At 36.8% G+C, this 26421-nt stretch overlaps 1 protein-coding gene across 4 annotated transcripts in view; it reads right to left on the bottom strand.

Moving 5' to 3' along the window:
• Positions 1-8078: 8078 nt before the first annotated feature.
• Positions 8079-26421, bottom strand: part of SREK1 (splicing regulatory glutamic acid and lysine rich protein 1) — a 30647-nt gene continuing 12304 nt past the window's right edge. For all 4 annotated transcript variants that reach the window (XM_051641992.1, XM_051641993.1, XM_051641994.1 and 1 more), the window contains 9 exons: positions 26237-26401; positions 25069-25247; positions 24456-24586; positions 22876-22990; positions 20304-20423; positions 17517-18002; positions 13785-13880; positions 13123-13255; positions 8079-12051 (listed from right to left, as the gene is read on the bottom strand). In XM_051641992.1, coding sequence (XP_051497952.1) covers positions 11899-12051; positions 13123-13255; positions 13785-13880; positions 17517-18002; positions 20304-20423; positions 22876-22990; positions 24456-24586; positions 25069-25247; positions 26237-26401 — 1578 coding nt within the window. In that variant the 3' untranslated portion in view covers positions 8079-11898. The remainder of the gene's footprint in view (positions 12052-13122; positions 13256-13784; positions 13881-17516; positions 18003-20303; positions 20424-22875; positions 22991-24455; positions 24587-25068; positions 25248-26236; positions 26402-26421) is intronic.

The following is a 26421-nucleotide window of genomic DNA, read 5'->3' as shown; positions in this document are numbered from 1 at the left end:
TTGAATTAAGATCATATAGGACAGTGAGCTTATGACAACAGCTAGTCTCAACTTCAATAAGCTTCCTTAGTAAAAGAGATTTATTATATAATTAGATTAGCTAATTCACCAAAGTCATTCTGTCATTCACCACTGTCATTCTGTGGGAAGTCCTGCTGTCTTCACACAGGCAAGACTCAGGGAACTGTGTGAAAAAACATGCAGTAAGGTACCTCTTGCTAGGTCCTTAGTCCCAGGGCACTCAGAAAACCATTTCCAGGCTTCCATTCTAAGTACAACATTGTCCTAATTATCAGGGGAGTTCTCTAATCACTGCAACGAGTTTTAAGACCTGATTTTCCAATCTGCTAAGTTCTTCAGTGTAAGCTCCAGCAGAAGAGTCTAACGCTCCAAAGAAGCTCTCCAGCTGGTCAAAGCTGGCCAAGAGAAAGAATGAAAAGCCTTGAGAGTTTAGGAATAGAAAATTATGTTTGTCCATCTATGTAAAGCACTATTAGGTGCTTTATAGCTTTAATCATTGTAGATGAATAGTGCTGTGTACACGAAGATGAAAGTAAGTACCGTTATTAGGACTGGAGTTTTTAGTTGCATTAAATTAAGGCATTAAATTAAATTTATTCCTATATTTCTCCACATAGACATAGAAAACCATCAATGTTCTCTCAGGAGAAGTAGTTGCAGATACAATTTCACACTCCATGCAGTGGCTATGTTTGTTGAACAGACTTCAAGAGGTAAATAGATAGTTCTGTTAGTCATCCCCCCAAATCTTGCACCGAGGAGTCACTGAAATATAGAGGATAAAAGGATCTTTCTTAATATGCTTTCCATGTGATTCCATCATGTATCTCCATGGTGCAAGGAGTCTGAACTGGTTTTCCAGCTTACAACAGCTTCTCACCCATGAACTCTGTAAGCATTAATGGTTTGCAATTAATGTAGGAGTCCCAGTTTGTTGTAATCTCCAAGTTCTGGAGGATTTAATTAAAATTATTTTGTGGAGAAAGAAATTGATCAACTGTACCATAAACACCAGAGGGTCCTTAGACAGACATCTTTTAAAATTCTATCATTAAAATCTATCAATATTTGTATAATGACTGTGAATTGTACATTTGGAAGAATGAGAGATACATGGAAAATCCTGGTATGGAGACTGGATGTAAGTGAAAAACTACTCCCATCAGGATAGAAAAGAATGTTTTATGTGAAGAGAAATGGAAGAGTACACTTGCTAAAGAGTTTGATCCAGCCAAAAAGGAGGCTTTGGTGGAATAATGTACCTACTCCAGGACAGAGCTAGGAGACAGTAAGTGCTCAGGTCTTCAGACTACAGGCAACTAGATTTTTGTGGGGGATTTCGTTGGAGGGTTTTGTGGCTTCTTTTTTTTTTGGTTGGGGATTTTGTTGTTGTTGTTGCTTTGTTTGGTTCTTTTATGGGGGTTTTTACTTCAGTTGGAAAGGACCTACAATGAGCACATCTAGTCCAACTGCCTGACCTCTTCAGGCAATTAAGAAAACTGCGTGTATATACAGATGTATAATGATTGCAGAAGCCTCCCTCCACTAATAAATATGTACAATACCTCAGTGCTATGGTACCATTCGAGTGGTTTCATTAGTATTCTTCAGTATACTTAGCTTTGATATATGTTATATTAAGAGTGAAATTGCAGATATGAAGACTCAGGACCATAAAAGCCAAGGCATTATTTTAGTATTTTTCTGTTCTTTACCCACTCTACCTAGCTTTAGATGACCTCTCTTAGCATTAGTGAGAATTTGGACATTGTAAAACCTTAGATACTTAACTGTGGGCCTGGAGTCACATAACCATAGTGATTTTTATCTAGGCACTAGGCAAGATAAAGAGATACTCAGCCTGGAAGAGGAGATTGCAGCAACCATAGTATTCCAGAGGGTTTTTTCACTTTGTATTAACTAGCAAATGGAAGAACAGTAACTACAGAATATCTAAAATAATAAAAAAAAACCCCTAAGTCCATGGGATACTCTGGCAACCTTGTAAGCCACCTTTATGGTATGAATGGCATCTGCACTTGAGCAGAGTCCCCCTGAAAGCAGAGAGCACATGGGCATCCTGTCAATCTGAGTCAACCCCAGTTACTGCTATAAAAACTGTAAAATAACAAAGCACTTCATTAACGCCCTCTGCTTGCACAAGATGCTTGTTTCTGAGCTCTTGACTCAGTGTCACAGGCCCTTGATTTGCCTTTCTCCCTCAATCAACACTGTGTGTCAACTGCCTGAATTATATGAACTGTGTCCTGGTGCTTAGTGTGTTGATGGGATCTATAAAAATGTGGGTAATAGAACTCAGGAGAAACATCAGTCACTTCTAAGCACTGTTTACAGGAGACTATGGCTAAGATAAATCACCCCGTGCCAATGGGAGGAATAATCTTATCCCCATGCCTATTTTGTTTCTACAGCAGAAGCACCAGTACGATAAATCAAACTGAAAACAACCTGCCATGCTAGAAATAGTTATTAATGTCACCCACCCTAGAGACCCTTCAGTGCTTCACAGAATCATTGAATCGTTTAGGTTGGAAAAGACCCCAAGACCTTCAAGTCCAACCATTAACCTAGCACACTGCCAAGTCCACCACTAAAATGTCCCTAAGCACCACATCTACACAGCTTTTAAATACCTCCAGGGATGATGACTCCACCACTTCCCTGGGCAGCCTGTTGCAGTGCTGGGCAATCTTTTGGTGACAAAATTTTTCCCAATAGCCAATCTAAACCTCCCCTAGCACAACTTGAGGCCATTACTTCTTGTTCTGTCACTTGGGAGAAGAGACCCAACACCCATGTTGCTAAAACCTCTTTCAGGTAGTTGTAGGGAGTGATAAGGTCTCCCCTCAGTCTCCTTTTCTCCAGGCTGAACACCCCCAGTCATCCAGATGCTTCTCATAAGATTTATGCATGAACTTCCTTGCACAAAGCCTTCCCTGTTTCACAGAAACAAATTAACCAAGGGACTAATCTGGATTTGCGGAAGTGGTAGACAAGGGCAGGACAAAGGAAAATCCTGGGGAATGATAGGCACAGCAACAGCCAGCACTGCCAGAGAACTTGTGGTGAAAAGGCTTCAGGTCCTTACTGGAGACAGTGGAACGTAGGCAGGCTGTAGAGTAGTAGACATGCTACTTTACCTGAAAAATTGTAGGCTGCAGCCAGTTTTTAATAGATTCCTAGTACAGAAATGGATAGCAAAACCATAAAATGGGTATTAGTTCTCTGACCTTTTCCAAACAGTAACTGCAACTGCTGAACTTTGCTGGTGGTGGTTCAAGCCAAGGTACCAGGCTATCAGGAACCTTCACCTTTCTTGTGAGTTGCAATTCAATAACCATTCTGGCACTCATTTCAAGAATATGGTTGCTGGGTATCACCAGAATTAGGATGTGTAAGGCTCAGTAATTCACTTTTGGTATTACACTTGTGGCTATGCATTCACTATCTGGATGGTAACATCTGTCTTGGAATTAAAGTAGCCACTCTGACTTCTGAATGTCGTATTCAAGTGCAACAAAGTCCATTCTGGAAAGGAGGCTACCTGTGTTTCTGCAATTTTTAATTGTTCTATCTGTGTCAAACTAGTAATTGCCAATGCTCATCCAACATACATAGTCGAGCTATTTATCTAGGCACAGGCTGTACTGTAGCTTCTCAACACTACATGGTTAGTACCTTTTTACCATAGGTAAAAAAAGCAATTGCACATAGTCACACTGAAGTTCTGATTTGATAGCTCCAGTTCCACTTGGTCACACAAATGTCCTTAAGTACTATAGAGCATTTACGGAAAAGCTTAGATAAAATTTACATGGAAGACGTCGGCTCAATTAAAATTAACATTGCTAGTAAAGATCCTACTAGGAAAAAATAATTTCCACTACTAACATAAGAGGAGATTTTGTGGATGCTGAGAAAAGCCCCAGCTTCAAAACCAGTTATAATGCAACCTAGTAGTAGATTATTCTATTCACCCTATTTCAATGTTCCTTCAACCTTGGTCAGAAGACTCTTGGGATTTCACAAAATATAAAGAAAAGAGAAGCCAGGGCATTAAATTCACCATTTATAGGCCATATCTCCGTTGGAATGATTGAAGAGTCTGCAATTCCAAAAAGGGTTGTGTGTGTACTCATAAACCCACCATACAATTTCTTTGATCATCATCTGTGCTGATTAAGAGTGAAAACCAGAGTATTTCAGTAACTTGCCGTGTGTCCCACATTATCTGAGAAATGGCACTATAAAAGCAAGTCTCCAGCTCTTCCAGGCTTGCACCAGGAACATACAGCTGTCATCTTCCCACCCTCTTCAGAGATTAAGAAACAGAACAAACATATAACAGATCTGGTGATCTTTCATGGATCAAATTATCTTGCTGATATGACCAAAACTTGGACACATTAAATAACACCTTACAATTAACATAATAAATATCCAGTTGACATCTTCGGTAGAGGCTTGCCCCTCTTCTTTGCATCCCAATACACTCTTTAATCTTTAATGTATCTACCCAAATTCTTCTCCAGCTAGAGAAAAATTTAACTTGGCAAAAAGCACTCCATGTTTGTTCCTGGTCAATATATACCATCTCATAACATCTTCATTTATTCTGTATTAGTTTGTTTAGAAATACTGATCATTCTGCTTGAGGCTGATGTGTAACATGAGCTAGTACGACTTGCAGGACAGTTCAGACAGGTCTAGTCCTTACTAAATACTTAGCCTTGACAAGACCAGGCAGGATGACTGGGATATGTAAGGGCCAAGTACTTTTTGAGGAAAACACCAAGGTAGTTGAAAGACAAGTATTTATCAGCTTAGAAGACTTATTAAATAAGTCTTAGCTAAATAATAGCATCCCCATAAAACTGAAGAAAGCAGAGGAGCAATTGTGGAAAATATTACCTCCCCACAGCAAGACAAATGCAATTAAAGCAACTGGTTATAAATTTGTTTTATGTTCACATTTCATGTTGACAAACACATTTGCTTTGAACTTCTAGATCCAGTAACATGAATCAACCCTTTAATATAATTACTTCAATAAAAATTAAAGGGTTTTTTTTCGGGTCCATCTTCAGAAAGAAATGGAAGGTCTGCAGAGAGAAAAACAGGATGGTCTTCCCCAGGTCTGACACTGAAGCAGCACACTTCACAATTTACAACTAGTACATCTTGCCCCTTTTCTTAAACAAGTAGGCAAAACAAGCCATGTATACACAAAATTTTATTTTAAAAGACTCACTTTTTTAGTCTATTTTCAATCAACACCTCTAAAAAGTTTCATAGGAGCTATTTTTTTTTTCTTTTTAGTAATTACTTAAGGAAATCAGGGAATACATTAATTTTAACCATTGCTTAGACACCTGAATGTATTTCTCAGATGTTTTTTCTTGCATGTGAAGACATTCAGAGGACCAAGACAGTGAAATGCAGTCATCCAACACAGATGTGTTGCCTCAATTACTTGATAAGGAGTGACACCAGCCACAAACCTCGCTATAGATGTGACTGCTTTCAAAAAGTCCAAGATCAGATCCCTACTGAGCAAGTGTATTGAGAAGTCCATCTCAAACTTTTGCTCCTCAATCATTGCTGTTTATTTAGATTTTACACATTATATGAAGTACTACAGAAGCTTAAGCACTGAAAATAGTGAGTTTTAATATGAAAATATTCATTACAATAAATTAACAGGTTTCAGAAGTGTCAGAAGCTCTGCACAAACTCCTGATTTCTGTACAGCCACATTTATTGACTTACTGTTTCAAAGTGACAAGCTCTCCCCGGTGGAATTATGGCAGCTTTCTCTGGAGAAAAAATCCCCTGTTCAGCCAAGCCTCTTTTGTAACTAAACAGTGATCATACATTTCAGTTACTTAACACCTTTCCTGCAATATTCTTGTCACTAACAGTCCAACAGAGTTGGTAACAAAGCCCTCAACTATCTGGGGCAGGCATAGCTAATAATAACAATAATAAATATACAGCCATTTGCTGTGCCAAATTTAGTGGAAGTGAGTTTATGACACCATCAAAACTTTGGGACATTGTTTATTTACAAATATAACAACACCACGGTAGCAGCATTTCAATTTTCTTTACATGTACAGTTTCCTGGCTGCAAAAATATACTCTACCAATATGGAACAAGTTAGTTCTTAGAAGACCTACTTTATTATCAGAAAAATCAAACTTAAAGAAGGGTAACAATACTTACACTGCTGCAGTGCTTAGGTTCCCCAGCTATATCTGAACCCATACTGTGAAAGATGCAGGGTATAATAAATTAATCATAGCTCCTGCACCAGTGGGAAAAATAGCAGAAAGGCTATATTGACAGAGTACATGAGCTGTACATGTCACACTCTGCATTTGATGTTTCCAGAGCAGGTCACTCATCACTTTGATTAAATTATTATTAAAATTACATATTTATGAAGTAGCAATTTCTAAGTGGCCCATGATTTATTCACTGGTGCAGCAGTAGTTCTAAATCTTTACACTAAGGTTTCACTGAGTAGAGCAACAACTTCTTTTAAGAAAGCTACTTAGCTAGCAGTCTCGTTAGTGACATCAAAGACTGAAAGGAAGAAGAAATTATTATCTTGCTGTTGCTGAATAATGGTACAAGATTATACGGAACATCCTTTGTACACACAATCTCTACTTGTGTCAAATTTGGCACTAGATTAACACAAAAATGTAACAAATTTTTAGAAAAGCTGAAAATTTTCAGAATATATAAACAGCTAAAAATTAATTGTTGCTGTCCTTGTTCTCCTGTATTAAGCTCAACAATCATAAAACTGTCACGACAATTAAAAAAACCAAACTTTTTTTACCCTCTCGGATAGTAAGATTTCATGGCTTCAGAAAACAGTGAAAACTGAAGTTTGTAGAGAGCTCCTGAATGGCAGTACTCCCCAGAAGTGTCTTTCCTCAAACTAGGGAGAAAATAGCTGCCTCCACATATTGTCAGACAAGCTTATTAAGCTGTTTTATATTTAAGAGAATACAGAAGAAATCCCTATACTAATGTGCTCAGGTCTGGCAAAAGTACTTACCTACAAATGAAGCATTCTGGTATTTGAAATAAGGTAAAACACTGCATGCGAAGACATTTTTTTTAGTTTAAAATTAAACACAATTGAGACTGTATTTCTCTTGTATAAAAAACCCTTTTTGTACAGTGGTTTTAGTTTTCAATATTATTTTAATTAGATGTTTCAACATATAAAAATAAACCCAAGGTACAAGCTGAAAACTTTTTTTCTGTTTACATATCAGCCAACAAAATTGTTTTGGATTCTCTTTAGGTAATAACACTAATGGTATCTACATATTTCAACTGTTCACACTCGTCTCTGACAAGAAAACTATGTCTCTGTGAACTAAGTGCCTAACATTTTCCATTATATTCGCCATTTACAGATCTCAGCATTTGTGTCACTATATCAAATACTCAGTTTTAAACTTAAGATAATACCAAAGGCAATAATCAACTGCTGTAAAACTGAAAGTACCACCAAATAGCAGACAGGACCCATAGCATGCCTCAGTGTGCAAGTCACTGTTGAGAATTCACACCTTTAAGATTATTTGTTTTATGGTTATAATGCAATTTTCACATTTACATTTACAAAACTGAAGATTTTTTGTGTCTGGGTGTTTTATCCCCATCTAAGTGAACAGCTAGCAAAATTAAAACACATTAACCCAGACCTTATTTCATTGCAAGCTAACAAAACTACAGTGATGGAGAGATGCTTCAGACCTAAAACTAGAAGATACATCACTGTAGAATTACTGCTTGCAATAGTCATACACGTGAATGAAGAGAGTAACACAGTAATAAAGACAGGTATGAAGTTTAGGGTAATTTGTATCATACAAAGCAGCCTTTAATTGTATCTCTTCCTCAGACCAAAAGAAAATCACAGAAATCCCTACATTTAATACTATTACAAACTAAGGGCAACACACAGAAGAAACCATGTAACAAACAGATTTGCAGAGTTTGAAAGTAATTTCAGGTCTTGTCTTAGATTTAATGGCCAGAGAACATTTGCAAGCAATGCAAAGCATGCTACAGACTTCAAAATTTGCCTTCTTTGCAGCAGAGTAAAAACACTGAAGCGGCAACAGCTCATTTCAACGGCAAGAGGCACAAGCTGGAACACATGAAGCTCCATTTAAATATGAGATAAAACTTCCTTACCATCAGGGTGACAGAGCACTGGAACAGGCTGCCCAGGTAGGTTGTGGAGTCCCTTTCTCTGGAAATACTAACAATCCACCTGGATGCTGTCCTGAGTAATGTGCTCTAGGGGATCCTGCTGCAGTGGGGGGTTGGACTAGATGATCTCTAGAGGTCACTTCCAACTCTGGCAAATCTGTGATCGTGATTCCAGAACCCAACTTGTGAAAAGGTTGCTCCTGTTAAGTTACCTAATGTAAAGCTAGTTCAGATGTATGTATCTGAGTGTTACCAAAGAAATTAGCAGGTCACTGATGAGTAGTCAGTATCCACATCTATCTCACCAGTGTCTCAGGTATTCTTCAGATGTTTCTAGTTTCCAACTGAAGTGCTTTTATCCCCCTCTTATTTACAATTCCAAAATATAAAAAATATTATTCATGTATCATGCAACTATCAGTCTTTGGAAACAAAATTCCACTTCTCACACTGGTGTAAACCTATTGACTACAATGAATTATCTCAATCACAGCCACCTCTATTTTGAGCTTAGAATCTTGTTTCATCCACCAACAGTTGCCACCTCCTACCGCCTTTCAAAATCCAAAGACAAATGCTCCCCAGAAACACTGCTGTAGTATCACTGTGGTCACTAATGGAAGGTTATGCAGATGTGATTTACATTGTCTTAACAAAATGGCACCATATCACCACTTTTCTGAGCAATTACAAAACACAAGATTTTCAAATAAAGGCTGACTCAGATGAAGTTACATTCAAAACAATACAGCTATCATGAAGCACACTGTTGAAACCTGGCAGCTCAGCATGCAAACTTGTTAATGATGAAGGGAGTGGACTTCCAGTGGACACATTTAATGGAGGAAGCACACAACCCTGTTGGAGCAAGCAGGAACTCCACTACTGTTCTACATTACTGGTTTGAACTTGGGCTATCCTCTGCAGAGACAGGCATTTTGCAGAGTAGCACCTCTCTAGTAGTGGCTTTTCAGGAAGCTGGGAACTGTAAAACACCTAACAGGAACAGACAGAACATAACTACCTCACAGATCTGCACAGTATTTACAAAGCAAACCCAGAAGATACAGCATTTTTAAGAAAATATGACTTAAGATGGGGACAAAATGTGTGTGTTAGGTGATTGGTTGTTTCAGGGGGGTTTCTGCCTTTAAAAAACAATAATTGTAAGGGAACAATTCATTCAAATATAAGTTAGCTAGTAAGGCTAATAATTTCCAAAGGCTTGTTTCTTGGCTAACTGTACACAATCCTTTACATGTTTTGTAACTTATAAATAATAGAGCTATGGAATTTCAGGGCAACAAAACTCAAGAAATCAAACTAATACCAGCTGAAACATAATACATTGGCAGAGCTCTAATTCCTTTGTAAGAAGAAACAGCTTTTTCAAATACATAAATAATACATGTAAATTTTCACTGGTATCCACCCTTCAAATAAAAAAAGAAGCTGTGTGAATAAGACCAGATCAACTAAAAATACTCCTTTAATAAGTATGTACCAGCAGAAACTTCCCTCTAAAATATTTTATTAGTGAAATGGTACCAAAGATAACAAGTATACAAACAAAGTCTTTGCTCTATACTACTTACACATCATAAATAAGACAGCTGTTGTTGCAAGACACAATCCTTCACAGTCTTCCTGTAAGCATACAGATTTGTCATTCTTTTATCAGAATAAGTTGTTCACCAGCCAACAGCATGTGGCTTAACATCACAAAAATGACTGTCTATACTTTACATGGTAAAGCATTTTCTATAGATTTAAATGTACACAGTGGCAAGAATGTTAAATAGGTATTGAAAATGAAGAGTGATTAAGCAGCTTCACAATCGGACTGTGTTTCATTACCTTAGGAATTGGGCAATATTTTTTATCCCCTGTAATACGTGTGGTTTTTTTTGCAGAATTAACTACGCAAAAGAACATAAAAACAAACTGAAAGCAAATAGTTAACATGCTATTAAGTTTTGTGGTTTTTACTGAAGGAAATAACTCTCCCCATGAGGTAAGGCAATTAAGTAATCTGATTGTATTAAGTTGTATTAAAAATAATCTACTTGATTTTAGGCCTAAGTAAGAAATCTCATGTAGCCAATTAAGTTACATGAGAAAATAAGCCATGTTTAACCTTGACAAAAATACTCCCTTTGTCATTCTCTTCCTACAGGCTTTCTCCCCAAAGACTGAAAAAAGAATCTCTACCATAGAACTCCCGTGTAAATTAGAACTTTTTTCCCCAAATTACTTATCCCCCTCTTCTTTGCATACAATTCCTTTTGTATCACCCAACAGGTACCAGAGAAGATGATGGAGAGGTAACGTTAAGGCCACCCAAATGTAGCTAGAAATCCAACATGCTGTCTTTGACGTAGATGATCAGCAAATGCTTTGTACTCAGCTACTACTTTTGTACAGTGGTGGTCCCCAACTGCATCTTTGCTTTAATCTATCAAGTCTTGTAAAAATAAAAAAGAACAGAGCTTTTGGAGCATTAGTATTTTAACAAGTGAATCAAACAACCGTTCTAACAAATCACTTGCATTCTTTTCTACAGTATGGTGGTGGCAAAATAGCAAGAGAGATTATGTAAAATTTAGCTGAAAATTAATATTAGCACATAGGCATTTCTAAAAAATACCACATTTTAAGAAGGCACTAAAGCTTCTGCTTGTGCTCCCCATATTTTTTTTTAAACAAAAAAAGAAAAAAATATTCTCATAATGGCACCTGTACTATTTGCAGCTGAACAAACACTGCAGTACGGCTCAAAACCAAGCTGCAAGTTCTGGTAACATCATACAGATGTGCTCACTTCTGCAAGGACAAAAGAAAACAACAGAACAACCCCAAAATAATCCAGTAAGCTAATCTATTACCTATAACATGGAAATGTTCCTTTTAGGAATAGAAAAGAAGCATGCATTGTTCAAATACGTTAAATGAAATATTAACTGTAGGCATATTAGTAAGAAATTATTTTAAATAAACCCCAAGAATCTTAAGCAGTAAGCAAAAAAAAAACCCATACTACTACGTAAGTATTTAACAGAAATGTCGTAAAACTCCATTTATGCCTATAAAACCTTTCCCTACAGTTGTCATGTACAACGAAAAAAAGTGTATATTTATGCACAATTTCCAAGCACATCTAACAGTACACATTGAAGTTTTTGCGGATTTTTTTAACCCACAAGGTAAAACAATACAAAATTCATCAACAAGCAGTATTTAAAACAACTTTCAATGCTAATCTTCAGCTTTTTTGGGGGTAATACAGGTTTACATCTTTCAGTTTCTATTTATTTGTAACAGCTTATGGCAAAACATGACATAAATCATCTCACAGGTACAGCCATCATGGAAATGCATGGATTTTCAAAGATGAATAGTTCTGATGGCATCTGCCTTTTCATGGTGTAACTACTAGTCTGTACTCTCTTGCTTTACAGCAAGGAAGACAACAAAGCTATCACAAGAATTGGAAGAGCTACTAGTACTATCAACATGTTCAGGTTGATTGCTTTGACATTTTCTTACTTGTTCCAGGAAATAAAAAGCTTTGGATTTCATTTCTTAGTTGAATCAGAAGCCCATTCTTAGCTTTAAACCTCTTCCATTTTAATTGAGAGGTTTTCTTCATTTGGTTGACAGTTCCCATTCTGCTGTAGTTTAACTTCATCTGTCCTTTGTGTATCTCTGTTGTCTACTTCCTTGTCAGTTTCAGAATTCTGATCCTCTTTAGTGTGATCCTTGTCCTACCAAAAATAAAATTATTTTACACAAAAAAAATTCTTAACATTACAGGATATGACCTCCAACAAACTCTTGGCATTTTTATTGTCTCCATTTTTACATATTTATTGTCTCAGCAATTTTTATAACAGACATGTCAGCTTCTTTTCCTTTTAAAAAAAAACAAAACAAAATCTTTCTTATCAAGTGGCTGAAGCTAGGCACTCATAACAACTCATCATCCAATAAATAATTGCCATAAAGTTATCTGTCTTTATTATCAATACTCAGAAAAAACAGAACAAGCAGCATCATGGAACCTGAGAGAAGCAGCTCCAGAAACTAAGACTTTACCATATTTTCTCAATAAAATAGGGTTACATTTTCCCTTTCATATTTTTGTCAGGTATCTGAAGCATTTTAAGAGAGCTCTTTGATAAGAGCTTAAGCATGTGGACAGAGTCATTTAAACCAGCTCTTTAATAATAGGTGAATAATTGTGAGTACAAAAAACTACTCTCTAAAGGCATGCTGCTTTTCAAATTCTAAGACAAACAATTAAATGACATTTCTTTCCTTAATCACACCACCTTTTACTTTGCAAGGGCAAATCCTGTACCACTCTTTCCCAGCTCTTCAAATTTACTCCTGCAAAGTCTAATACACAGGCCAGGACCAGAGCAATCGGGGAGAGGCTGAAGTGCAGAATGAAAGCTTCTTAAAGAAGTAATCTTCCCAGTTTGACAGCCAAGCTGTCCCTTGATACTGCTCCTTAGTTACAGTTTGCTTCCTGCCTGCTCCTACAGATAGGCAGCCAGCCAAGTCCTAACATAAGGCACAGAACAGGAAACAGAAACCTAAACAAGCATTTCCATAACCTATTCCCACAAGTTCCTACAGGTCCACTAAAGTTCCAACACAGATTAACCAAACTGGCACACTAACATCAAATGTAGGTCTCCAACTGCCAAAAACTCAACCCAAACAGTAATAATTTGGTACGGTAAGGGAAACAGAAGGAAAAGAAAGAAAAAAGGGAAGGAACCTCCACTAGCTCCACTTCACTCTGTTTATCACTTGGTCATACAGTTTACCTTCAAAGTAGCGGTGCTTTTGTCAGACTTCTCCTTTCCCTCTTTTTCTTTACTACTTTTTTTCTTGGAGGTGGAGCGTTCTCTCTCTCTTCTGTCATTTGTGTCTCTTTCTCTTTTTTTTTCTTTCTTGTTTCTGTTTAAAGAAAATTTTTACTTTAATCAGAATTTGATCCAATAGCAGCAACCTTCCAACTGTTTAACTGCAAACTAAACTGTGGGTTTTAAAAAAAAAAAAAAACCACACAAAAAACCCCCCAAAAAATCAACGCAACAAACCAACATCCTAAAATGCAATAAAAACTCCACTGTAAAAACAATGTGATTTTTTGACTGAAGGGAGCTAAACAATACACGTGTTCAGTACACAGGGTATTTGCAAAGAGAATACAAAATTTATCTGTATCTGATTAAGGGTTTTTACTGATTTGAAGCTAATTTGTCTTGTTGACAGATTTGAATCTCTCTAGTTGAAAGAATACTAAAGCAGAATCCATGAAGGTTTTTTTTCATTACTGTTTTACATAAAAAACTGAATCATTCTTGCCAACAGAAAACCTCAAAGATGATGAGTGCAAAGAACAAAAACTGGTAAAACAACAAAAATACTTTAAATTCTTCCTCCTTTACTGCTCATTAACTCTTTATGTTTACATCAGACTGACCTTCTTGGAGAAGGAGTTCGTGAAGACTTTCTTTTTGCTGTTTTGGATGTTTTAGGAGACTTGGATGGACTTCTACTCTTCCTTTTACGTCTTTCTCTAAAGGACAAAGACATTCAAGATCAAAGACTAAAAGAAACTCAGAAACCATATAAAAATACAAAGCTCTTAAAATGATCTGACGAAACCATTAAGTAAATATCCCTGAATTTAAGTATCACCAACAATCTATTAATTCATCAGAGCAAACAAAAATGTAGTATGTCTCAGTTTGGTGGGAAAGGGGAAGCTGGAAGCGGAAAAAAAACATTGTGCTCTTTCAGATTTTAGTTTTTTGTTTATAATCAGTTGCTTGTACTTAAACCTGATAAAAATGGAAACACACTGAATTCACTAATCCTTTATTAATGTAAGAGTTTCTTCAGTCAGGAAAAGAACCTATTTGAACAAAGAGCCACATTAAGACAAAAAGCGTAACTTGAGCAATGCTAACTTCAACAGGTAACAACCTGAAGATCGCCAATATCAGTTCAGACTAACTGAAGTTTCATTCCTAAGTACAGGAGCTAGCATTCCGATTGGTTTAGAAGCAAACAGTGCAAAATGAAAATCAAGCTGTTGTCAAAATCAGAGTAAGTTAATATCTATTCTTTTCCCAGCACTCCTTGCTCAGCAGTGTTACCATTCTGTAACATACTGAAGAGCTCCTAATATTTTATAAAACAGCTGTTATACATACACATATGGAATTTGCTTAAGTTCTTCTATTCAAGATCAGACGCCAGAACAACAAAACATTAAATAACTAGTTGCAAATGTACTGAGGCACAAGGTAATATAAAGCAAAAACTGAGATAGTAAAGCTTCATTCAACATAAACACAGAACCTACCACCTCTTCACAGAACAGGAAGAGTAGACAGGAAGAACCACCACAGAAAAACAGGGAAGTTAAAATCTAATTCTCAAGGGCATTTCAAGATATGGTGGAAAAGCTACAATTAGGAATGTCAGCTTTTGCAATTCACAACATTATTTGAGAATATTTATATTGTCAATATTTAGAAGGGTCAAGAAATCAACACTTATTAGATAAATTATAAAAGGATATATCAAGATACGCCTGGTATCATTATCTGGATTAATATTCTGACAATATAATCTACAATGTCTCTATCCTGAAGCTGAGCCGGATGGGATTTCAGAACTATTTTGTTGAGCAAGTTCTTAAGTTGGATCCAATCTTTGGTGAACAAAACCAAAGTGACTTTAAAATCATGGAGAACATAACACAATCACTGATCAGTTGTTCACTATTTATCATGCATCTGATTTTTAGCATCTTCACATATATCACCACTTTTTGATACACTGTCAATGTTTATGCTAAATTGAGTAGTACATCCCCACTTCCTTTTGCTTTCCAACATACATATCTGTGACTAATGAAGTTCCCTAGTAATTGTGTTCAAACTAGAAACTGGTTATTAATTAAATCTAATTTTAATTTTCAATTTCTGCTTTTTCTTTGTCATATTTCAAGATGAAGAACTACAACTGTGTCTGACATTATTTGCTACCATCTCTGTTGTCTATGGCAAAGGTTTTTGTGCCCTATTTTTAACACTCTTAGGCAATAAAGTAAAATTGAAGAAAAAACAAAACGGAACATTTTGATAGTGGTCCTGTGTCTCCTAATTGTACACAGAACTAACATTTCCTATCCTATCTCCTCTGTTAGCTTGTAGATGTCTGTTGGAAAAGGACCCAGATCCTACTCTTCTCCTGTATGTGCACCATAAGCTAGGAATCACAAATAGCCATCTGATTTCTAGGACTCTCATGCTTTCTGTCAGTAAAGCAAGAGCAGTTGCCATTTAGTTCTTAAAAGGTCCTTTATATCCTATTGCACTTTCACCTTCTCCAAAAAGATGACTATTTGCCCAGTATTCTACACTCCTCAGGTAAAGGATCAGCAGTCCCATTCAGTCCTGCACTGTAAATCCTGGAAGCTGAAATGACAGTTTGTTGGATAATATTCTCACAAAAGGTTTGTTAACTATTTCAACTAGGCAACACCGATCACTAAATTAAACAGATACCCATAATGCAAGGTAACTGGGAGTTGGTGGCCAATCTGTTCACTTTTCAGACAGTGAAGAGAATTACTGAAGTTGGAAGAGCTCTCTGGAGACCATCTAAGTCCAACCTCTCTCCCACCCCCACCTTAAAACAAGGTGAACTAAAGCAGGCTCCTCAGTGCCACATTTTTAATATTCCCATGGATGCAAACTCCACAGTCTCTCAGGTAAGTAGTTCCAGTTTGCACAGAAAAAAACACAGTATAAGCATTAGTAAAAGGCCTTAATTGCTCATATGTCAATATGCAGCCTGTCATTGGCCCCCACTGAGGAGTATGGTTCCCTTTTCTTCATGCTCTCCCATTTATACACACTAATAATACTCCCCCCCTCAGCCTTCTCTTCTCCAGGCTAAACAATCCCAGCTCCGTCAGTCTCTCCTTGTATGATGGATGCTCCAAGCCTTTTACCAGTTTCATGGACTTTCACTAGACTCACTCCAGTTCTTGTGTGTGTCCCATGTAATAGGGAGCCCAGAACTGGACACAGGAGTCCAGATGTGGCCTCAGAAGTGCTGAGAGGAGGGAAAGAATCATCTTCCTTGACCTGCTTGCAACACACTACCTAATGCAGCTCAGCATACCACTGGCCTTTGTGGCTGCATGGACCACTAGGTCCTTTTCTGCCAGCCAGCACATAGGCTGTAGTGATGCAATGGAGTTATTCCTGCCAGGATGCAGACTTAGCCTTTCCCTTGTTCAACAACATGAGATGCCTGTCAGCTCATTTTTCCTGTCTTTCAAGGTTTCTCTGAATGGCAGCCCACTCCTCTGGGGTGTAATCCTCTCCCTCCAGTTTTGTATACTCTGTATACAAAAGTTCTGTTTCCACCAACGCTTCTGAACCTAAGTTAGCTGCAACACTTTTAGAATATGCCTGAGTTAGTCCACTTACAGAGCTTATCATCAACCTCACAGCCTTCTTTTGCTGTACTGAATTTATCCAGACTTCCAGTCACTTGTTGCCTCACTCTGAGGCAACAACAAGTACATTAATTTGAATGCTTTCCTTTTTCACTACCTGCATCCTCAAGAAATGCCACCTTGTTTGTACTTGGCCATCTAACCAGATAAACAAGGTACCCTTATCTTCCGACTGAGATACATTCACCTTCTAAACAGCTAACATAATCCCTTCCTGCTGTTCAGCCATCCAGCTCAATTGGCAAGTACTACCACTCAATTGTTCCTACAATGTACAGACCAACACTGTACACTATGTAAGTAACCAACGAACTATGTAACAGTAACTTGAACTTTCATCAGGAAAAAGCTGATGTGTGATGTCACTTAATCAGAACTTCTAAATGGTTCTAACACAGAGAAATGGCATAAGAATGATGTACTTACTGTCCTCAGGCACTCTACTACATAGTTATATGAAAAGCAAACACCAACAGCCCAAAAAGAAACTATGTTCTATTAGGTATCACAGAGAGCTCTTTGTAATAGATTTTACTTTACAGGAAAATCTACAAAACAGAAATAATACAAATTTAATTAGTAATGGACACAGTGATACCAATACAGAAGAACTAGGATGGCGCCTCCCTGAACTCGCAAGTCAAAAAAAGCATAAAAAAATTCTAAACAAACCTGCTGGAGCTACGAGATCTTCTTGAAGAGCTATAGCTTCTTGGGGGTGTTCTGGATCTCTTCTCTTTCTTCTTTTTATCATCTCTCTCTTTTTCTCGCTCCTTCTCCTTATCCCCATCTTTTTCCTTCTCACCCTCCTTGTCCTTTATCTTCTCTCTGTCCTTGTCTCCTTCTTTCTCAATATCTTCTTTTTCTTTGTTCTGATCTACCTCTTCCCTGTCTTTTTCCTTCTCCTTATCTTTCTCCTTTTCCCTGTCTTTATCCTTATCCCTGTCCCTATCCCTTTCTTTGTCTCTGGCTCTCTCTCGATCTTTGTTTCGTTCTTTATCTCTCTCCTTGTCCTTCTCCCTGTTTTTCTCTTTATCTCGCTCTCTTTCCCTGTCTTTATCTCGGTCTCTCTCCTTATCCTTGTCTCGGTCTCTCTCCTTATCCTTTTCTTTGGCCTTTTCTTTTTCCTTGACCTTTTCTTTGTCTCTTTTCTTGTCCCTGTGAAAAGCCAAACACAAATCCATTAATTCACCTTTGAACTTCCCAATTAAAACTACAACTAACTCCTTAGCAGACAATAATTGCTCAAGATAAGAGAGGTCTTTGACGAAAACTAGTAATCAATCAATATTTTAATTTTCCACCCCTGCTCACCACTAGGGAAAGGTTATATAGCCAGAAAATTTGAAAACCAAGTTAGAGAAAGGGAGCCCAAAATCAAACAAAACTGTGACCTTTATAGTGATGTTATCACACAGAGAATAAGTCTCTTCCCCTCACAGTTATTAACATATAGAATTTTTCACATTTTGCTAGGAGTGAGATAAATCTGTAAGTCCATTCTTTAACAAAAGTGTGTCCATATAAAATGAACTGCAGATTAACCCCCCTCCATGAATAATGACAGCTGACTGAAAGAAGTCTTTATTCTACAGTGTTCTGTCACACAGATATCCTGGAACTGCTTGGCATTCCCACAACAATTAATACATGAAAATAATAATAAAGTAATAAAAAAAAACAGAGATAAAAAGGCACCAAAAAAGTTCCCTCAAAAGGCATATGTAAGATCAAAACTCAAGACAATTCAATCCTGTGTTATGTCATTAGGAATTTAAAAATTATTGAAGAATTGTTAAACCAGTAAAAAGAGAAACAAGAGTATCAGAACAAGTCAGTTTCTTTGGGACTTGCAGAATTACACATGTTGATAAAAAGAACACTGAGGAAAATTTCAGCTGATGTTCTAGTCATCAAGTCAAACAAAATTTGCTTAGATCACAGCTCTGGCTGGAAGATTACATTTTGGTACAGAATTATTTGGAAGTGTGAGACTCCACCCTTCCTTTCTAGAAGAGAGACACACAACTCCAAGACCTGCCTCTAGGTCATGAACAAATTTTTCAGATAAACAGGAAAAAACACAAGAGAAGCTGATCAGTAAGCCTTTAGATGTCCAAGAGAATCAGACAGACAGAAGTTGCTGTTTGCTGATATTACTACTTATTTTAGGATTTAAAAAAATTCTCAAAGAGACTCATTCACCCATGAAAGATCCTAAGCACAGCCCCCACCTTTCTTCACCAGAAGTGTTTGGCTGTATCCTCTTCTCAACTGCTAATAAACAGCTGCTGTATGCTCTATGACCTGAGAAATTTCCTTCCCAACAAGTTTTGGTAAAGACCTATTTAGAAGTCTCAGAGAAGTAATGTAAGACCATAGATGATACAGCATGTAGTCCCTGCAACCGCAAAGAGTCTCATAATGGCCCAAGAAGTGCCTTCCCACAAATTTGGCATAGAGATTTCATTGGACTTGTCCCTTTCAGTGAGCAAATACCTCAAGAAGGTCCATACAGCAATAGAGAATCAAGAGGATCTATCAATTAAAGCCCAGCTACCTAAGTAGCCTATTCCCATCTCCACAGATGTTCACAGATCTGCAGCCCTCTTTCTCACAAAACTTGTTCTGTCAAGAAACAAGGGGCAACTGCACAACATAAGTAGGAAGCCCCCTTTAAAAGAAACAGGGGAATTAGAGAGATGAAACAGAGAAAAGTACCAAGACTTCTATTAATTAAGCTAATTGCACAGGCACCTCCATTTTGTAAATATTCACTACTTCATCCCTCATAAAATTATATTACTATCTTGTTGGAATTTCACAGTTCAATAGTTAAACAATCAGACCTAAAAAGTAATAGACTAGGTAAAATATAGATGTATTAGATCCTGGAATGCAAATACACCAGATGACAGACACATGCATTTGTGCCCACAGCAGTGTACACCAAATATGAGATGGCCAAAGACAAAAGCAAAAGTTCATGCACAAAAACTTTATACATGTCCTCATAATGCAGGATCAAATCCAGCCTGAATCTAACCTTGTCAACAGATAAAGACTGAACAAGCATCATCCACTTTTTCCTGGTTCGCAGAGGCTATACAGAACAATCCTAATCTACTGTTCTAAAGTGAGGCAATTAAAGTCACCTATTTTCAGCCAGCTTGCACATTTGCAGAAATGCAGACTATACTATCAAAGTTTAGATACCTCAATGTGGTGATTTAACCTCCATAGGCACCACACTAGCTACTGTGAAGAAAACTAATTCTATCCCACTCAGCATTAAAATTTCCTTTCTATACTTTTGCCCCATAGATGAAGACTATGGGCCAGCTAAAGCATTTTGAGATCCCGCCCTTTACCATCACATAGAAGGCTTGCTAGACTTTTTGAAAAACTCTGTACTGTACGCTAAGAAAAAAAGTACAATTTCTTAGGAACCAAACTCACCGAGAACGAGAGCGACTTCTTGATTTCCGCCTTTCCCTAGATCTAGACCGCTTTTTCAGGGGACTTCTGGATCTGCGTCTGTCCTTGTGTCTTGAGAGTGATCTGTTGCCAGATCTACTTCTAAATGAGCAATGCCAGAAGAAAAATACAGTAATATTAAAACTTCATAAAAATTAGGTCAAACAACAAAAGAAAAAAGACACAAATCTTGCCTCACTACATAAAATTATATAAAGACTTACACCTCAGTAATATATTGTCAACCAACATTTTGTAAATACGGATAATTTATGCTCCACCAGGTACACGTGCCTTCCTTTGAAATAATGCACCATTTAGGTAATACTTATGTTTCATAATAACCTCCATGAATACTCTGGAAAATATACATTCATGCCATACAAGGGTAGCTGTTCTTAATAAATTACAGCACATAAAATGTGCCATAGATCTTTTTAGCAGCTTGTAAAAAGAATTAGCTATCTTTTGCTTCTTTCCCAGGCCCAGTCACTTCTTGCATTTGGTCAGTGAAGAAAGATGGCTTTAGCTGAGTTTTGTTTTCCAGCTTTACAATTTAAAAGAACTTGAAAAAACAAACAAACAAAACAACAAAGCAAAACACTATCTGTGATTCAGCATTTGATCAGGCTATCTTTTCAGGTGAAAGGATTTGTTAGCATGTATTTCAATTATAAGATTTACCAGGGAACAAAACAAGCATTTAATGCATGATAAATAAGGAATGCAGATAAGATGCAGATACTCTGATAAAAATCGAATTAAGGTCTTCTGATAAATACAAACGGTATAGTTGCAGATTTAAGAAATAAAACACAGCTTTTAAAAATTACTATATTCTTTTTTCAAAAATATTCCATGTTTTTGGAAGATAATACTCCCTGTGAAAGCAAAAACAAAAAGCTGAATTTGAACATTAAGTTTGAAAAAAACATATCTCTGGATATTCTGCCTGAGGGGTTAAGGTACCATGAAGTTTAACTTACCAAAGATAGAAAAGCCATATGCATTACTCAATAAATCCTGAAGAACAGGGAGGTACAAAAAATAACGGCTCCACCTGTCTTCTGCAGCTCAAGACACACAGAGTAATTTATACCAAGAGGAGAGGCAATCATTTTTTACCTACAGCTTTGCTTCACTTACCAGCACAGAAAGAAAAACTGTAGAGCAAATTGTTTACAATTGAGTTGAAAAGACATGGAATACATCACAGACAAAAATTATGTAAGTTCCAATAAAACAGGGAAGTCGTAAGAACAGTTTATTCTCACATTATTCTGACATTCCTCAACAGATCAGATTGGTGTTTTTTTCAGGATATTTCCTCATACTCAAAACTGACAGCAGCAGTGGTTAAGTAATAAAAAAACCCAAAAACAACTAACCCAAAATCTAACCATAAACAGTTGTTTGAAGCAGAGGTTTCCCACATGTAAAAGAAAAATAAAGTTTATATTCTAAAAATAAATTTGGTTTGTGTCAATACAAAACAGTACTAAGAGTACTGCAGTGTTACACAAAACAAAGATTGTTTTGCAAGCAATAAGCAAGTGACCAAGTGATTCTTTTACCATTAAAAAGGAACCTAATATTTTTATGTCATTAGATAACACATACTGTACTGTCTTGCTATTGCAGAACTGAAGCCTGCACTTACATTTGTTTGGTAATATAACTGGTAACTCCCTTTGGCCAGCTAAAAGAATTCCAGTTGCCTTATCAGAAGATCATGCATGAAAGGATGCAACAAAGCTGCTGCTGCACCACTGACAACACTAACCTCTTTTAAGTGTAAGCTATCAAATACATTCTGAATTTCTTCTTTTTATACACTTAACAAAATATCTTTAATGTGATTCCCCATGTTGAAAAAAATCTGATTTCAGGAAGCATTTGTCTCACATGGCAAGTTTGTCTCATTCTTGGAAAAAAAAAAATCTTAATGGGGAAACTTTAAGGGCAACCATTTTCTCCCGTATTCCAAAGCCTGTTTTTACAACTGACCACATTTAGTGAAGTAAACAAGATCTGAAGAACAAAAAACTGCCCAAAGCCTTTTTCTTCTGCTTTTAAAACCCACAGCTTTATATTTACAGTACAGTAAATAAAAACACTGCATTTGTTAACTTGGTATTTAGATGTTCAGGATATTGGGAACTTTCTACTAGCCAAACTAGCTAATCTATCTGCTCAGAGTGTTAACAATAAATCACATATTTGACTCACAAAATAGAGGTAACTTTTTTTTCAAATACAAGTCACAAATTGATAATACACTACATGGCAGAAAATGTATCCATGAAACCTTTGAAATTGTTCTGCTACATGGCACAAAAGTGCGATTTAACTGAGAGTAATAGTGAAAACAATTAGCATTCAGAAGGTAACACTTTCAGAGACTAAATTCCTGGTTATTCTGATCTTCTCAGTCTACAATAGTCATCTTCTCCATAGGGATACTTATCTTCTAAGTCAGTAAGAATTCTCAGTAAGCACAACCACTCAAAAAAAATCCAGTATCATCTTAGCCCAAAATAAAAAGTATACCTACCTGTGTTTTGAGTGTGATCTTTTCCTTCTAGATCGGGATTTTGAGCTAGACCTGGATTCTGAACGAGAATGGGAACGAGATCGACCGCCTTTTCTTTCACTGCTCTTTCCAGACTCTGAGAGGAAAAAACCACTTTGCAGTGTAAGCTCAGAACATGTAAAGATCCCAGTTAACAATCTGGCACAAGTGGAAAGTACCACATATAGTGCAAGGGGCCTACTCTTTGCATATCTTCCTTCTTTGCAAATATCCTTCAGAAACATCCAAGAAAGTCATTGCATATACTCGTTGAGTGCAGCCATCCTGCAGCAGTACACATAAACCAGATAATTATAAACAGCTAGCTCTATAAGGAATGGGATTTATGTTGCTGCCACAATGCACAATATCACAACATGTTCTTCTCTTCATCTACTATTTAACTTAATGACCTTTTTTTTAATAACCTGAGAAGAAGAGAGTAAATTTAGAGGGCATAGTTTTGAAAGCAAGCATAAAACGTAAATAATAATTAATACTTTCTATACTTCTAGATATTTCAACCTCTGTACAAATATTTAATTTCTACTCTTCAAACACTGTTTTGCAGGAGGAAGGGATGGAGAGAATTGGGTGAAAAGTTTGATCCGAAGGCCAGGAAGTCTACAGAAATCTTACCAGTAACCTCACCAGACTTCGGTTCAGACTCTAAAAAGACTTATTTTGCTGCTTACCATTGAGGAAGTGTTAGAGCTATTTTTCTTCCAAACCTAAGAAACAACAGAAAATACTCATCCACCCCCCTAAGATTACACACTATCTAGCCTATGTAAGACAACATCTGGGCTTGTTAGTAGGAAGAATGCCAGAATCTCACTGATGAAAAGAAAAAGGAGGATCTCAACTACAAGTTTAACAAGTTGAGATTTTTCTTCCTGTAGTTTTGTAGTTTAAGTCAGCAAAAATCAGCACTGAAATGTCTAACTTCTCAACCTAACAACCACCTTCCTCCTTGACCTGGCATCTCAGTGTTAACAGGGATCAGGGAACCAATCTGGATGAAAAAGAGTGCTTTTTAATGTGTTCAGTTTTATCCCACATTCATTCTCTGATCCCATTTGCTATGAGGATGAATATAGTCTTGAGCCACCAAAAAAAAGAACAGCACAGGGCCAAATGAACCTACTGCAGATAAGGAAAGCACAGTATCACTGCTTTCAGAACCATGCTAGCTCCCTCTCGTCGTAAAACTATGGCATTAATGGATGCAAGTAGAGAACAAAACAAAATATAGAGAATTTTCTTTTAAAAGTTTTTAAGTACTCTGAGCTTAAAAAGCACCAACATTAAGTATTTAATATTAACTTTGTATTTTTGAAAACAGTGAGCATGTATCTGAAAATAAAGACACGATGAAATAAAGCCAGCTTCATTCCACTATTTGGTAGCACTAACAATTCTGATTATTTATTTTTTTTCCCCATACATATTTCTCAATACACACTTGAGTACCCTTTTTCTGTGTTTGAAAATGCTCTTAAAAGTGTGGACCAAGGTACACACAGAATATGCCAGTTAGGTAATGAGAATAATATACTTACCTGGCTCAATAGCAGCAGATATGAAAGACTGGGCTTCCCTTACTCTCTTCATTACTTCTTCCAGTTCCTTGGCAGCAGCTTGTGGCGTCATTTCAGGAGGCTTCACGATTGCATTATTAGAGTGATTTATTCTAAATTAAGGAAAAGTAAAACCTGTAACTCCCAAACACTTAAAAAGGGAAATGAAAAACAACTAAGAATGGGAAACACCTCAAATGCCATGTACAACTTAAGAACCTCAAAGATCAGCAGAACTACAGGTTTCTCCTAACTTTCATCTAAGTATCTGAAATGTCTTTTACCGCTTTCAAGTCTTACCACTTTCAAACAAATACGGCACAATAGAAAGCTAATTAACACTAAGGACTTTACAGATTATTTCACTATGACATCTTCCACTACCTCAGGATTAAATATAAATATATTGGACTCTCAGAGAAAGTTATTACCAACCTTGAAGCTGGTGCTTATAAACATGTCCCAGGTTGCTGACAATACATTCTTACATTGAAAAAATATTAATCACAGCAGCTTCCTATACATCAGAGTCATAAATGTGTAAGGACACGAAGAAATATCTCATCAACACTCATACAGATAATTAATTTCTTACTTCAGTGGCCTGTCTCCAAACATAACTCCATTAAAGGCAAGAGCTCGAGGTACAGAGTTTTGGTCTGCAAATTCCACAAAAGCAAATCGTGTTGGTTGTGTCTCATCACCTGCCATTCGCACAAATTTGACTTCTCCAACTTGCTTAAAGAATTCAAGCAACTGATCTGCTGTTGTAGTCTAGAAAGAGTTGAAGAGCTCAGCTGAAGTAAAATATATAACGAAAAGCACTTATCAAATATTATGTAATCTAAGAGCTACGTATTCTGGAAAGACATGTCACCATTATTACACAGACAACATGAATTTGGTAATACTACACTTTAGGAAAGACATGTATTTTTTCTTCCGTTAATCTAAAGATTATACTACAAATTAAAATAGTGCAGCTAAAAGCCCTGAAGTCCATCTCAGTTCAAAAAGCATTTCCACAGGATTTTGCACTTGTCAGCAAATTTATAATAACTGATGAAGAATTTATTTCTACCTGTGTCCAAGTTTTTGACTGTGAATTTTGATCAATTAAAAAAATCCAAACAAGACAAGACATAGCTTTTATCTGGTTTTGAACTAGCTTCCAGCTTGTTTTAATTTATCACCATCAATAGCACTTTTACACTCTAGTACCTACTGTAGCAGTCAAAAAGCAAAATAAAATATTTATATTGCCATCAGTCAGAGAGAAACTGTTTTTCAACTAGTTCAATTGACTACTGAAAAAACAAATCTCTGACAGACGTATCCTTCACATTGTTGAAAACTCAAAGATACCCATGTTAATTTTGCAACTTCTACTGGGACACATCATTCCACTTTACTGTACTTAAGTAACTGCACAGTGCTGTGGGGGACAGCTACTAACCTCTCCTAACTTCTAAAGCCTTGTTCAGTTAACATAACCCAAATGGATATATCAACACACACAATCATAAGTAGCTTGAATTCAGCTACAGTTATGACTCCTCTGGAATTCTGTCAGAATGAATTCCACAGTCTGGTCAGATCTGACTGGCACAAGAGCATTGAAAAAATCAAAATATACCAATAACCCAAAATAATAATTTAGTTTTTGTTTAAATTCCTATTGCCATCAACTAAAAAAACCTCTTTAATGTAAAAGTACAACTCAAATTGCAGCTCTACACTTTGAATTACACAAAAAATGCTACCTGGGAATTCAAGTTTCCAACATAGACTGTTCTCCTGATTTCATCAATTTTGGATGGATCCACATTCCCCATAATTGGTGGTTGTGGTATTTCTCCCAGTGCCGTAATGTTAGGGTCCAAAGCTGCTGCTGGTATAGCCCCCAAAGTGCCAAGAGAAACACCAAGCTGGAAAACACAAAAACAGA

The sequence above is a fragment of the Apus apus genome, chromosome Z, assembly GCF_020740795.1.
Source record: "Apus apus isolate bApuApu2 chromosome Z, bApuApu2.pri.cur, whole genome shotgun sequence".
In the NCBI taxonomy this organism is placed as follows: domain Eukaryota; kingdom Metazoa; phylum Chordata; class Aves; order Apodiformes; family Apodidae; genus Apus; species Apus apus.
Note: the sequence above shows the minus strand (reverse complement) of the source record. Positions and strands in the feature narration are given on the sequence as shown.